At 37.4% G+C, this 15,996-nt stretch overlaps 2 protein-coding genes across 6 annotated transcripts in view; one reads left to right on the forward strand and one right to left on the reverse strand.

Annotated features, from left to right (window-relative positions):
- Nucleotides 1–15,996, reverse strand: part of LOC139962443 (uncharacterized) — a 42,825-nt gene that overhangs the window by 1,386 nt on the left and 25,443 nt on the right. For 3 of the 4 annotated variants that reach the window (XM_071962396.1, XM_071962398.1, XM_071962395.1), the window contains exons 3-8: nucleotides 9,678–11,012; nucleotides 8,816–9,012; nucleotides 5,598–5,808; nucleotides 4,632–4,961; nucleotides 2,906–3,259; nucleotides 980–1,297 (exon numbers count right to left, since the gene is read on the reverse strand). In XM_071962396.1, coding sequence (XP_071818497.1) covers nucleotides 980–1,297; nucleotides 2,906–3,259; nucleotides 4,632–4,961; nucleotides 5,598–5,808; nucleotides 8,816–9,012; nucleotides 9,678–10,929 — 2,662 coding nt within the window. In that variant the 5' untranslated portion in view covers nucleotides 10,930–11,012. Of the gene's footprint in view, nucleotides 1–979; nucleotides 1,298–2,905; nucleotides 3,260–4,631; nucleotides 4,962–5,597; nucleotides 5,809–8,815; nucleotides 9,013–9,677; nucleotides 11,013–15,036; nucleotides 15,392–15,996 lie in introns of those variants that run through there. The other variant, XM_071962394.1, reaches the window with a different exon arrangement.
- The window catches only part of LOC139962440 (uncharacterized), a 73,865-nt gene continuing 69,344 nt past the window's right edge, over nucleotides 11,476–15,996 (forward strand). Inside the window, exon 1 of one of the 2 annotated variants that reach the window (XM_071962390.1) lies at nucleotides 11,476–12,526. Coding sequence is in view for 1 of the 2 variants with exons in the window: in XM_071962388.1 (XP_071818489.1) it covers nucleotides 12,465–12,500 (36 nt within the window). In the remaining variant the exon portion in view is untranslated. The remainder of the gene's footprint in view (nucleotides 12,527–15,996) is intronic. The other variant, XM_071962388.1, reaches the window with a different exon arrangement.

The raw sequence follows: 15,996 nt of genomic DNA on the forward strand, positions 1-15,996 counted from the left end.
AAGTCAATGGGTAATCTAGCCTAGCCATCTGTTTATTAGCTGAAATTGTGAAGCAGTTATAAGATATCTATTGAATACTTTTGTTATTGCTGTTATCTCCGACCACATGGTAGCCTAATACCACACTAAGTCAATGGGAAATCTGCTTAACCATCGGTTTGCAAAGCAAAGAAAAAAATCACACTTTGCGTAGGATTCGGGTAATAAATTGGGAACCCGGTATTATCGAGTACCGGGGTAACCGGATACCCTGTGCAAACACTAGAACTTTAAATGCCTATTACATGATTCCCCTGACTTTACAAAAGTTTACTCAACTTCCAAGGGCTAATTGTTGATGCAAATTTACATATATAAAATCAAGCTATATAGATCTTATAGTGATGAGGAGTAGAAGTTCCTGTGTAGTAATTTAATGATCGAGGTAATGATTTCATGAACGGACTAGAAATAGCAAAGTGTACTTCTCAAAGTGGTGATTGAAAAAATCTCCTGCAAATAATTAAGGCTTGACTATCTCAAAGTCATAATTAGAAGAAACTGCTGAGTAATCAAGTAATTATCAAAAGAGCTGATTACATGAACTGACTAGAAATAGTAAAGTGTATTTCTCAGAGTGGTGATTGGAAGAAACTTCCTAGATGCATTCAAACTCACATCTCCTAGTCCTGATGACTTAAATCTCCTAGATATAAGTACAGTCTCTCCCAGTCATAACTAGAACAAGCTTCAATAAAATAATCAAGTGCATCTCAAAGCACTGATTACACAGTGATCTCCTAGACATGATAGAGGGTTTTTATTTCCAAGTAATAACTACACAATTCTAGAAAATAACTAAATGTATCTCTAATCAAACTATTCTATTATAAAACAAATCATAAGGGACTCAACATGTCTCCTGCTTCCTTTTTTTTGTTTTCGTTTCCTGTACTTCCACAAAGGGTGAAATAGAACACAAATTGACACATCAACTTACCACCTGTTACTGTTACGGCGGACTCTGCCTCAACTTCCTTTGACTCAATTTCCTGCAGCATAGTGGTAAGCCTCTGTGCTACGATTACTAAGCCAACTTCTTTCAGGCCCTCCACCAGGAAGGTCATATCGTCTGGTGCGATGGTGCCTCTCCTGTTCAGATATAACAAAAATTCTCTGGCAGGAGTATCACTGGATCTGACTTTCTCTGTTTGACGGTGAGTCAGAGCAAAGAGGGCGCAGAGACGCGTCATGTCTGCTGGGGTAATATAATCTGACAGAGCTTGAATAGCTGTTTGATAGTCGTGATCTTCAAACTCTAAACATGGGAAGGAAAAAAGAAAGGTCATGTCATCAATTTTTTTAATGAAAAACTGCAGCCAATACAATGCACAGACATTAAAAGCAGCCTAAACGATACATCACAGGATTACTCTCGGTTTGAAACATATATATATATATATATATATATATATGTATATATATATATATATGTATATATATATATATATATATATATATATATATATTAGTGTTTGCACGGGTTATCCGGGTACCCGGGTACCCGCCCGACGCAAAGTGTGATTTAAAAAAAAAAAAAAAAATGGCAAACCGACGGTTAGGCAGATTTCCCATTGACTTTGTGTGGTGTTAGGCTACCATGTGTTCGAAGATAACAGCAATAACGAAAGCTTTCCATAGATATCTTATAACTGCGTCACAATTTCAGCTAATAAACAGATGGCTAGGCTAGACTACTCCCATTGACTTAGTGTGGTGTTAGGCAACCATGTGGTCGAACGTAACAGCAATAACGAAAGTATTCCATGGATGTCTTATATAACTGCGTCACATCTCCAGAAAATAAGCAGATGGTTAGGCTTAGCTAGATTTCTCATTGACTTAGTGTGGTGTTAGGCTACCATGTGGAAGAAATTATTATTTATTCATTCGTTTATTTCAAAGAAGGAAAGGCTGACAAGGAATTTTACGCGATGTTTATGGATTATAGACGGGATAACTAAAAAATAGTAATCGCAAGTGGCTTTTTACTAATCGTTTATTCCAAATGCGATCAAATTGCGCGAATCGCGCAATCTCGCGGCTAATGAGAACCACGGGCCTGCATAATAGATAGTAGTAGTATTAAAACCTGTTTAAGAGCTAAATTGGATATTTATATGGTTTGATCCAATAAACGTGCACGAGCTAGCATAAGCAGCGGCGGCAGTGCGATGTTAGTAGTAATGCTAATTATAATTAAATAATTTATTTATTAACAAGTTAATGAAAGAAACAGAAGCAAATAAAAATGATTGAGGGAGGTTTAATACCTTATCTTACACCTACGTATTTGAACATGAAAACATTGTCAATAGAGAATATAATGCATTTATTACAACATCCAATATGTAATTTCTTGAAAATCGTGATACACGAGGGTAAACAAAATTTTTCCGGGTACCCGGATACCCGACGGGTAACGGCCCTCGGGTACCCGGTTCCCGATTTTTGGACCCGTGTAAACACTAATATATATATATATATATATATATATATATATATATATATATATATATATATATATATATATATATATATATATATATATATATATATATATATATATATATATGTGTGTGTGTGTGTGTGTGTGTCCCTTTCTTGACTAATGAATGCAGTTGGAATTCTCACAAAATTCCCAGATTTTATATTCATGACCAAGGGAAATCTAACACACTAACAACGAATCACACTAAAGCTTTATTCTGTGAGGTTCACCTCCATTTTGGCTTCTTTCCAAATCAAATATTTTACTACTGGCCAGTTAAATTAAAGTGTAATCATTTAAGCAGATAAGTCAAAGGTTCTTCTATAAGTTAAACCTTAAAACCAGGATTGTCTTTTGACAAAGTTTACAACTCACCATTATACTGCTCCTCCTCCTCTTCCTCATCTTCCTCCTCCTCTTCTACCTCTTCTGAATTTATATGTAATCTTGAAATATTCTGCTGGTATTCTCTGACTTGATTGGCAGCCCGATTTAAATTTACCCTTTCCAGAGCAACTGCTAATCGAGTCACATCTTCTGCTCGGATGATACCTCTCTCCACCAAATGATGCATGACATGCAGACCAGGATTATTACTCTGTCTTATTCCATCAAGGTCTCTCGGTGACAGGTCGAAGAGGGTACACAACATTAAACAGTCATGTTTGGTCAGGAGATCAGCCACTTGCAATTTGAATTGACCAAACACAACATTTTGTTGTGACAAACCTGAAACATAAAAGAATTAACATGAACCATCGGCAGTGAAAAGAAAATTATCAGTAGAATTAGGGTGAAGGCTGAAAGCTGTAGGAAAACACATTTTGTGGTTATCACACAAAGAAGTAGTAATCCAAATGAGGGTGTTAGGAAAACCTGTTTTTATGGTGACCACTCAGAGCCACTTATTTTTTCTGTTGTAGTTTAACCACAACGAAGAGCACAGATATACTCACATTATCATTGTGTAGTCATGGTGAAGTATAAAGACCATCTCAGAACTATGAACATCTTTTAAATATACATTCCTTTCTTGGTGACCACTCAGAGCCACTTATATTTTCTGTTGTAGTATAACCACAATAAAGAGCACAGATATACTCACATAATCATTGTGTAGTCATGGTGAAGTATAAAGACCATCTCAGAACTATGAACATTTTTTAAATATACATTCCTTTTTGGCGACCACTCAGAGCCAATAATATTTTCTGTTGTAGTTTAACCACAGATATATACTCAAAAAACCATAGTGTAGTCATGGTGAAATTATGGTGTAGTATAAAGGCCATCTAAGAATTATGAACATTTTCCACCAACTTTCTTTGCTTTTTCAAGTTTTGTCTACAAGTCAACTTGAAGCAAGCAGTTATGATGTCATTAGTTGCTGATAGCAAAGTGCTTTTCTTTTGCTTTCTTTTTTCACTTAATTTTTTTGACCTTGGATATGATCGGATTCCAACTTTACCTCAGGAGGATGTGAAGTTAACAATATACCAATGACTGTAATGTATTCATATGTCAATGCCTCCCATTTTGGAAGAAGAAAACTTTATGTGAATTTATTAAAATACAATAATTACATAGGCAATTTACTTATAGCCACATCACAATGCAAATTTTGGTGCACGATGTGTCAACTGCATAATGGTTATCTCCATGATGGTATATAGTAACTGAATGCAAATATCACCGGGTTCATAGAATATGCCTTTGTCAGCCCCATAAGAAATTTTCTGCATGGACTCTGCTTTCAGAGTTTGAATCTGCCGTATGCCTTGTTTTTGTCAATTTGGTGTTTTAGCACTGCACTTAATACCAACATACTGTTCACAAAATAAATGATCTGTTAATACGTTCCTCTACAAAAAATAACAATGGAATGATGCAAATAGATGATCAAAAAAAAAATTCAAACCTCTCCATCTGACAGAATAAAACAATGCAGTAAAGAATAGACAGCTTGATCAAGATGATTCAGCATAATGACAAACAATAGTTACAACTAATTTCAAGAAATAAACACAAAGAGAACATCGATGATTTCTTGGTTTTGATATCTCAATGCAAAAGTTTCTTGACAACAACTAACAGAACATACCTTCATGTTTTGCAGGTTGCTTCCTCTTAGGAGATGTCCTGGAACTGTCACGTGGCTTCTCCTCCTTCGTTGGTTCTTGATCGGGTGATACTCTCCGTTCGTTGGATTTCTTTTTCGGTGAAGCGGGTTCCTCCGCTGGGACACTGCTGACAGCTCCCGCCTTCTGTCGCTCTTCTTCCTCAAATATGGCCATTAAGAGTTCTTCAGATGTCTGGTATGGACTCTGACCAGACTCAAGACGTTGTCGAAGGACAGTCTTGATGAGGGTTTCATCCTGTCCCATGTCTACCATAAACTGAACAACGTCAGACTGGAATAGTTCTTCAACTCCTAAATCACCATGGGAACACAGAAACCAAAGTGTGTTAACATAGAAGTAATAACCAAGGGGGGTGGGAGCGTGTTGGGAGGGGGCTGGGAGGGGACTACTACTTGTTTTCTGATGGGTTGCTGCAATGAACATGACTTTCACTTTTCCTTTGTTTGTTTGTGGTGAGGTTGGAGGTGGTTGGTGAGCCTGACTTTCTCTGACTCTTTGCTATAGTAAATTTAGAGCCTTGTATAAAAACCAAGACCTGTTCACATGACTATACAACAGTTAATCCCTGGTAACCTGTTGCACCAACACGACCAAATTTGCACAATTCAAACAGTCCCTCCTGAGGCACTACAGTGCACCACGTCTACAACTCCGCTGGGGACATCCAACTCATAATCTGCTGCGCTTGACAATATTTACAAGTTACCTCACAGGTACCCATTTTACATCTTGGTGAAGCTAGGCAATTGATATTAGGTGTCTTTAAACCTAACGACAACACATAGTGATCTGGGCAAGGGCTTGAACCTGCAATCCATAGTTTGCAAGTCGATTGCCATATTAAACAAAACTTGACCGCAATTCTCTCTGGTGGGTTAGATACACCTTCTGTAGTTAATTCCTAGGTCGGTTATAAAACGGCTTACTTTCATTAACTGGTTTATTCTTCTTTCCTTGTTTCTTTTTATCTGGTTGCTTCTTCCCAGTTTGTCTTCTATTTTCATTTTTCTTTTTCCTTTGCTCTGCTGGTCTTGGTTCTGGCTCGGCCGCAGCCGCGGAGGCCTGCTCTTGGCCTGTAGGGGGCGGTGCTGGTGGCGAGGTCGGAGGTAAGATGGCATTTTCATCACCAGGTATACCCTTTGAAATAAATAAATGGGATCATTTCAATGAACGATAAATAAATGAGAAGGATCACACTCCAAATGACTGATTGATTGTGTCTCCAATCTGTCCCTGAATGGATCAATTGACTATTCAATCTCTTTGATCGAGGATTTTACAAATTTTTTCAAGTTATCGTTTTTATACATTCGTTTCTGTTTTTTTTCTGGTTACTTATATACTACTACCACTACTACTCATCAATTTATCCAATGCTTTTTCCTTTTTACTCAATGTTTCATGAACATTCACCGTTGATCATACACTTCATTAACCGCTAATCAAGTTCCAGCATTTTCAATGAGTTGAGAAAAAAATATTAATTATCAAGCAGTACCTTAAACTGTAATAGAGACCAACAATGATGCATATATACTGAAAGTGTCAGTTGTATGCGATCACAACAAAACAGAAATGAAAGAATTGAAGAAATCATTCCCTAGAGTTACATCTTGATAAGAAAACAAGGAAATGAATTTCTGTCCCATTGGTTTCTTCAAAAAATAATTTCCCATTTTCTAGGAAATTCTAGGACTTAACAAACTTTTAACACTTTTAATAGTGAATACAGACAGGTAGCCAGGTCTGTTTTTAAGAAAGGTGCAAATACATTATGACAGAAAGAGTTATGTAAGGCAATTGATTCCACTTTTTTCACTGTAGCATGCACAATTTGACCCCAAGTGACCTTTTTAACATAATCTTTAACATAACATAAGCATAACATAACCATGCATTAATGATTCAGCATGGACAACTTTCATGAGCTGACAATCTCAACACATGGATCAACAATGGCATAGTGACCAATGGTCTGGAAAGCCATCTGAGCCAAAAATTACCCTCTACTTCTTGAGCAATGTCATTCCAACATAAATGACAGACAATTCTATGGGTGGAGCCAAAACCAGATCTAAGAGGAGGAACCGATATGAACAGAATTATCCTCCAGAGAAAGGCCGGACTCCACTTGCAGATCCTGGGTGAATGCATGCATAGCATCAAAAAATAAATCTTATGTGGGTTTTCTGGTATGGACTTCAAACTTGCTGCTTATTTGAACATTCTCCGCTGGTTCTCCCAAGAGAGATGTTTGAGATGGCAGTGAAGACTATAATTCACTTTGTAACATTACACCAAAATGGTGTCAATAAACAGGAGTCAAAATAGACTGAGCAAATGGGTGAATGGACAATGGTTGTTTTTTTCTCTTAACAAGTCAGAACTTCACAAAAGGAACCAGCGAGCACTGCATGAAGTTGGCTTTCTCGGGTTTATAATTAATCCAAAGCTCAGGTAAAAACGGCTGGAGAGATGCCTACTATCCATGGATCCTCTCTTGACCTATGAAAGCTGTTCTTTTCATGCATAAGCGATGTTTGACCACTCGCCTCCATGTGGTTCCCAGACTGAGAGTGAAATTTTGAGATATTTTTTCTTTTGATCTTTTTTGGGTATCTTCAGGGCTCTACCCCATTTTCTGAGGTGGTCAAACCACAGCCCAAGCTGAACGGAATCCTGGTTTGGCCGGACTTCGGGGAGTTAATTCACTCTCATTATTCTGTATAGCTAAGGTTTTAGCAAATTTATGTTAACCATAAAATTTATGTAAACCATAAACTGACTATTAAACTTGCAATCCTGTTGGGTTGGTGGTTCATTGTACAAGAGGTACTCAGACATGAATCTAGCCACTTAGGGACTGCACATATTATCAATAGTTGAGCACTATTTCTCAAAAGGAAGATTCTGCATTCTAACAGGACTCGGCTTAGTATATACCTCACAACAATCTGCTTCACTGTTTTATATGATGGATTAAAACACATTGTGTGTGGACTGTTTTGTCACTAAAGAGCAACACCACAAAAATTTGCATATTTGCTTCTTGATCAGTACAGAGAAACCGAGGGCAATCACATCAACAAGGCGGTCGTTTACTACTGTAAATTCATGCGATTTCACATTACTAACATGCTTAAATCTACCGTACAACTCCATAACTCATAATATATAAATATATATAGCCTTGATTTGTTTCCTGGTCAGAGAGAATAAACAGCTGTGCAATGCTTCTTTTATAATTACAACGACATCCATGTTCACTGAGGTTACACGAAAATGTTGGTTGTCGTTTTCTCCTTACACAAATAACACAAAACATTCAAGCAAGTTCTGTGTCTTCTATCGGGCTTTACAATAAAAGAATTGCGGCTTGGCTATCTGTATCATAAAAGAAAAAATATATATCTTGTTTTAATGTGCTCAAGACATGTGAAACGTAACAGGCACTGAGATTCCCATCTTAAGCGCAGACATCATGACAGATCTATCATTCATTGAGCTTTTTGAAAATGGTTCATTATTAAACGATGAAAACACTGAATGTTCTGTGTGCAAATATTTGCAACACAGCTTTGCGTAATCTGTTTAGCAATTTGGTCACTTTTCTGGTAAAATTTTGCTTTCATCATTTGCTCACTTTTTCCGTAACATAATGTCACCAAAGAGGATGGACTGGACTTAAAAAAAGAGGGGGGGGGGAAGTGGAAAAAAAAATCCCTTCCTTAAAAGGTTATCAGTATTGCCTCCAATGTGTGCATTCTATAAAGTGCTTCAGATTCTTCTGAAAAATTGCAGAGGATAAAACTAGACAATTGTATATCCCACCGAGGCAAATATTTTTGAGGGTGGTCCACAAAATGCTTTTCCCTTTTTCACCATGATCAGTGACCATTATTATATTGGATTTTCTGGCATCTTTGGGGTCAATACTGACGACCTTTGATGAACTACCTATTGTAGCACTTGTGACAGAATTTCTCAAATGACCGTTACCATTCTACAATTCTACTCTCTGTGTTCATGAAAGGGTGTGCATGGAGATCATGAGGTCCCTGGTCAATAATCGTAAGTTACAGAGTAAGGGGAGACCTCTGACAACCCTGCACCCTCCCAAAACTACACATCAAGTGGTTCTTACCATATTGGGTTCAAAGTATGAATGACCCGAGGGTCCAAACTTCCTCTGCACAGCATCGACAAAAGCTGGGCCCCTCTGCTGTAGTAACCACTCACATCTAGTGAACCATCTGGCATGCTCTTCCCAGGCCTCGTCACCGATGCTCCAGTCCTTGAGTCCACCACCACAGTAGAAACACTTCACTTCATCACCATTACCTAGGATAAAGAGAGCACAAGGTTGTTTAGATATATTTATATCTGCATCTGAACACAGAAAATATTTGAAACTTGAACAAAAAGACAATGACAAATGCCGCATCAACAATGCATATATGTCAATTCCGATTTAATAAGAAATTACCTTTGAAGAGGATACACATTTAACTGAAAAAGGGGCCTCATTAATCCCCCTCCCTTACCCCCCCCCCCCTCCCACTTCTGTTCACTGAGATGAACCTTGTTTTATATGTAGAATTTCTTTGTGCTTTCATCAGTTTTCTTATTTGAGATGTATGGTATCATACAAATATTAATCTCAGCCTCTCAAAACTGCATATAACATTTAATTTATGTCTAACACAAGTTACAAATCATAATTCAAGTCATAACATCATAACAAATCATAACTTTGGGGTCAAAATTGGCAAAGATTGGGAAAAAACCAGATCATAAGCTTGGAAATACTAAAAGGAAATGCACAGTTGAAGAGAGATGAGTTTACAATTTAGTACATACTGTAATTCTTGACACAGCAATTATAATCCCCAGCTCCTTGTGACCCGCACCCCCTCCCCGTCCCCCACCCCAAATTGTAGAAAAAGCAATATATATATACAACATCAAGATTTATGTCTCTATATAGTCCAAGATTGGTTATGTACCTGTAGCAAAGAATCCTGCCCGAGCTAAATTTGCTGGGATCTGTGAATGGTCATTTGGCCATCTTCCATAGGTCTCCAGACGAGCCTGTTCGTAAGCGTTATTTGGATATTTGGCATACTTGACCGTCAGATCTGCTGGTTCTGGTAACCGAGCTGTACGTCCAAGATTCACGGAACTTCCACGGGAGGTTGAACTTTGACCTTGCAATCCATACCTCTCTGATTGTGACAAATTCGATGCGATTTGAAGTGGTCGGCTAAGACGAGAAGAACTGGACGAGAAAAACCTTACAGCTTGGTCCTTCTCAGTGGGAGTCAAGGGCACATTACCTGTTGGCCTTCCCAGGATAAAAGGACAAGACGGAAAAAGCCTCAAATGCTCAGACTTTGGTCGATCTCCGGCTTTCCATTCAGATAATCTGCCAAAGCAAGCAAAGCACTGAACTGTACTCTCATTCACACAATAAAAACCAGCGGCTGCCAGGTCAAAACGATCCACATGGCTGGAAATAGGCCAAATCTTAAATGATAAAAGCCGGTTAATTTCTTTCATGAAGTAAGATTTTGCTTCGCTGGGTGGTTCAGATTCCTCAAGGTTTAAAGGCTGTAATAACTCTGAAAGATTTTCATCTGAACAGCCAGCTTCATCCTGTGAGGCTGAACTTTTTCCTGATTTAAAATTTTTTCTTCCTTCAGTGCTTTGTTTAGTACTTTCATCTAAAAGCCCTCTTGCGGGTACATTCCTCGTGTCCATGCCTTTAACAAATTTACACCTTGGATATATTCTTTTATGTTCCCCCATGGCAGTATCACCAGGAGACCAATTATTTATTCTACCATTACAGCTGAAACACTGGACAGTATCGTCCACTCCAAAATAATAAAATCCTGCTTTGGCTAAAACACTCGCAGTAACTGGAGCAGTCGGTGGCCATCTATGAGTAAAAAAACTGATGTACCTTTCCGATTCTTTAAACATGAGATGAATAAAAATAACACTTTCTCTGCTGTTGGTGCCTTGTGAGATAACTGTGACAGGTTTTCCATCATGAAATGTGACATTATTCTCTCGAGCTAATTTCTTTTTTAACTGCTTCTTGTTTGGGAAGATTTTAATTTCTTGGGCCATATCACATAAATGATTATCTATCTCTTCAGCAGGCCAGGCAGCCACTATGCTATCTGCTTCCTGAGCTTTATGTAAAAGCATTTTAAGTTCCTGGCACTGTGGCCTTTGGGAAACACACGCCATTGTATTGATAAACACTAAAAACACACGGAAACTAAGAAATTTAATTACAATGACATAGTATTTGGTTGAGGTGAACCTTTGACCTGAAAAACAAAGAACGAAAGATTGCTATGTTATTACATAATAAATATAACCAGAGAGAAAATGAATTTATGACATGTTTTACACGACAACAAGTAATGCACACAAGGTTTGACTGTATGTTGACTGAAAAAAAATACATATCTAGGCTTGTTGTACTCACTAAAGTGAACCAACATACTAAGTACAATCCAAGCTTTTGTGAAAAGCTTTCCAAGTTTAGCAAGTTTACAAAACTTTCTTGACCTCATGTGAACTTTTTACTGTACCTTTAATGAAGTACATCAAAACTATGGATTTTAAGTTAAGAATTGTACCGACTATGTCAAGTGAAGCACTGAACAGTATTAAATGATAAATCAGAGTATTGATCATAATTCAAGTTGTTCTTTAATTTAATGTCATTTTACATCATCCTTCATAATATCATATATATACATCATTTGGCATAAAATCATTTCCTCCACCGACAACACCATGAAGACTGAGACCCCAGTTGGGGAACACTTCAACCTCCCCAACCATACCATTAATGACATGTCCCTACGGGGGGGGGGGGGGGATTGAATCCTTAGGTAGCCGTCCTGACCTATAGTACGAATCAACAGACATATATGGCAAGCCAAATGCACAATAATAACTATATTCCCAGTTTTTTGCGGGAAAACTTGGACTATCGTTCAATAATCCACTTTTATCAACCGAAAAATCCAGGTTTTTTTTAAATTAAACTTGGATTATTGCTAGAATAACCTGGAATAGAACTGTTGAGCTTGGATTATCATGAAAAAACTTGGATTATCACTCGAAAAACCTTAATTATTTCTGGAAAATCCAGGTTTATCACAAATAAACCTGGATTATCACTTGAAAAACCTGGATTATTAGTCCAAAACTTGGATTATCTTTCCATAAACCTGGATTAATAATCGAAAAAACCTTGCCTTTACAACTGATATGTTAAGTCCTATCCTAGCAGTTGAACAAACGTGGATTATCAACTGATGATCCAAGATTTTCTTGAAATACATGGTTCTTCAACCTTTAATCTATGTTTTTCACTGTTAATCTAGGTTTTTTCGCCAATAATCCTGATTTTTTGACCACGGTCCAGGCTTTTCAACCAGTAATCCAGGTTCTTCGCAGATTACCTAGGTTTTTCTCTGAAAATTTAGGTGTTTCAATGAACGATCAAACATTTTCATTGTTAACACCGTTTATCTCAGGCAATGTATTATTAGATTATTAGATAGATGCATTCCCCCAAATCTTGCCTTATTGCGCAACTGTAGTTTTCCCCATTGCGCAATGCAAACTTGGTTGTCAGGGTTAACCCTGAGCATTCATTGGTTGAATACATTTAAATTGAAGTAGATCTCTACTTCATTCTTCAAGAGAGATGAAGGATAGATAAGTTAGTTGATAATGATAGCCCACCTCACATTTATCCCAAGATGAAAGGTTTGCACAATTGGGCTGGTGAGAAACAAGTAAATATGCCAACAAGACAAACAAGGTAAGAAGATAAAGGTGACAAAAAAAACAAAAAAAATAAGACCTGCCAATGGTCTGTCTTTCACAACATAATAGGGAGAATTAGAATTTTCCATCCCCAATAAATATAAAATGGGAAAAGTGTGAGGTTGCCTTAGAAACCAGGAGACTCCTGGTAAAATCATGAGGATGGTCAGTCTGTAAAAACTCATAATTTGTGATAAATATAAGCCTTTAATTCTAGTTTTTTCTTGTCATGCATGATATGATTAATGCCTTTATCTTCAATTACTAAATTCTTTAACATTTCAATTCCTAAGGTTAACTTAAATGGGATGTCCAGACTTCAATTAGAACTGATGCAAAAAACAATACCAAACTTGATATGCATAACTTTTATTGGTGTGTATTATTATTATTTAAATTATTGGACACCTTGGAATGGCAAAATGTGCAGTTGCTGAAGCTCAAAAATGCCTCAAAACAGCATTTTGCGTTCTGTTGCCGTTTTTCCTCCCCTTTCACATAAAGTTTTTTACATGTATTCATCACTAAACAGCAAACCAAGGTATTAATCAAGTTTTTCCCCTCCCAAGAGCATTAATTGGCAAGTATTTAAGGACTTCTGCAGATAATGAGAAGTGTGTCTTCCGACAAATTCCTCATTAAACATTAACCGCATGCAGTTTCTCAAATCCACTAGTTTAAATTCAAACAATCAGTGAATAGCTAATATGTTTACTTATGAGATAAATAGATCTATACATTCACAGCAATCCGAAAAAGTTGCATGGGTATCACGGCGATACACAATGTACACAAATAAAGCATGGTGGAATAGTACATCTTGGTGTACTGGGTTGCTTACGACCCCAGCAAAGTGAAAATTATATATCTCATTAATCTATGATGTTCATACCATTTAAATATTCATATTATGGCCGGGCTTTATTGCAGACCTAAAGGGAAAATCTCTTTAAGAAAAAAAATTTCGAAGTAGTAAATTTGGCAACTTTTACATCATCATTTGAAGTTAGATTTGATGAAAAGGACGTCAAAAGCTGCTTTAAGCGCTGCCGAGAACAAAGGGAACTGGGACCCTAAACAATTTCACAAGCAGAACACTAACAGTCTATCAACACTGGTCCATAACATCAGTCTGAAGCAATCTAGTTGTTACAATATGCTTGAACAGTGTTAATGATTAAAAAAAAAATTAATTTCTGAAACTTCAGGGAACCAGGCTACATTATTTACCTAAAATAATACTTGGTGCAAAGGAAAGAGATCTTGGATATACCCTATGTAAGTTTAAATTTATATATCAAATACTGCATAGCTTCAAATGGTTGCTTAGTTCCATCCTTCAACTACTGTTTGTTATTTCATCGATAAATTGAGGATAGATTTAAACTCATACTGACATGTCTCAAGTCAAAAACATCAGAGAGAAGCATAATATTCCCTAAACTGTGCACAAGTTTATATTTATGGTATTATAACTGATTATTTTAGATAGATCTACCCCCATTCCCTTAACCCTAGGTTCACTAAACTCATTTCTCATGATGTCATTGGTGATGTCACAATGTTGCTACTTAGTAGCCCTATCTCGTTTCTTAGAAGAGAGAGTTAACAAGGGGAAAGAGTAACTTCCTGTCTGGCCCGTGTTTGGTCCTAACCAAAAAAAATCTAAGTTGTCCATTCTATCTCTTACAAGCTGCTTAAGTACTAATAGCATTAGATTTGCAGTTGCTTTGGAATAGCTTTTTCCATCATATAGTAGTTAAAAATAAGTGTCAAGTAGCTTGCCCTTGAGTAAGCAAACTCCAATTTATCATCAAGCCACCAACTTAGAATACATTAAACTACATCACTTGCTCATGTCTTGTTTGCTCACACACCAATGACAAGATCAATGGAGGTTTGCTGTGATAGTCAACATAGTCAGATAAGGAACAGGTAAAAAATGTCTCATTAGCATATGCAAGTTACATTGTGCTGGACGGATGACCACCCATTGTAACTAAATTTTGCTGCACCTTTTAGGGTTGACCTTCGCTATGTCTGCTTCACATACGAAACGTAAATGAAAAACGTATGCCAAGAATCTCGGGTTAACCCGGACTATACCTATGACCTATACTAACTGCGAAGGTTATGTACAAATGGCGTCGTCATCATGACTGACCCGCAGAAGGCGTTGTCTGAAGATCAGTTAACGTTACTTGTTAGGCTATAAGAGTTGCGAGCCTAAGTTAAGTGATTGTCTTTCATTTCGGGTAGCCTGCACGATTTTATTACCTCTCCATCCTGCGCTTTCGCAAAATATACGCACTTTAGAAGCGACCGACGATAGCTGTATTTAGACTATAAATGGAATGAGATCAATTTAAAATTGCCATATTTCCCTAAGTTAACGTTAGGCTAGCTAACGGTTTTTTTTTTTTTTACACGTAGCATAAGTTAGAATTTTACATATAGGCATAAAGTAATGTAATATTAAAAAGGAAATTGGACATTTTATTTTACCAAATACGTTAGATAAACGGTCCACGATGTAAGACGATATCCAGAAAATTCGAGAGAAAAAAGAATCTGATGACTTGGCGCACGCCATAAAGAAGGAAGTTCTGACGCGATTCTTAAATAGCGACACCAGCTGCACACAATGGCTACGGATATTTTTATTTGATTTATTTATTGAATTTTCAAAATCAAGGCAAAAAATGAATAAATAGACCCCAATTTTTACATTAAATTTTACTTATCACTGATAATGCGATAGCAGTGACTTCGGCATTGTATCAGTGACGTAAAACAACACATACAAGAGATTTGTATTGTTCATAGTAACTATTGCGAATTTACTGTGTAACTACGGAAACTTACAGTACACAATGCCACCATAAAATATAACAGTTTATACAACACCTAATTGTATTCTGGTCATTTGATTGGTCAATTGCTCGTTGATTGCATGCAAAATCCACTATATTCCACTCTATTAAATAGAACCATGAGTTATCATTTTTTGGTAGCACTTTTTATCTATGGTAGGAGAGCAGAGAAACCTGTCTGTTCAAAACAGTGGCGTAGGAAGGTACTTTTGAGTGGGGGGGGGGGGGCTGAAGACTGATGGCCGGCCTGGTGGAGGGGTCTAAGGGGAGGGGGTGTCCCCCTCCCTTTTGGAATTTTTTGCATTCCAGGTAGCCTCAGATGCAATTTGGTGCAATATAGCACACTTCAACACCCACTCCATTTTGTAAACTTAATTTTGTATTTTCACCAGGCCTTAGATGCAATTTGGTGCTCCAAATGAGATTTTTTTTCTCATTTGGAAATGAAAAAGGGGTTTTCTGACTTGCGAAGCGGGGGGGGGCGGAATGATACTTCCGCCCCTCCACATTTTTCACCGGGGGGGGGGCTGGCGCCCCCCCCCCCCCCAGCCCCCCCGGTTCCTACGCCCTTGGTTCAAAACAATCTGTTGCA

This window comes from Apostichopus japonicus, chromosome 21, assembly GCF_037975245.1.
Source record: "Apostichopus japonicus isolate 1M-3 chromosome 21, ASM3797524v1, whole genome shotgun sequence".
NCBI classification, from domain to species: domain Eukaryota; kingdom Metazoa; phylum Echinodermata; class Holothuroidea; order Aspidochirotida; family Stichopodidae; genus Apostichopus; species Apostichopus japonicus.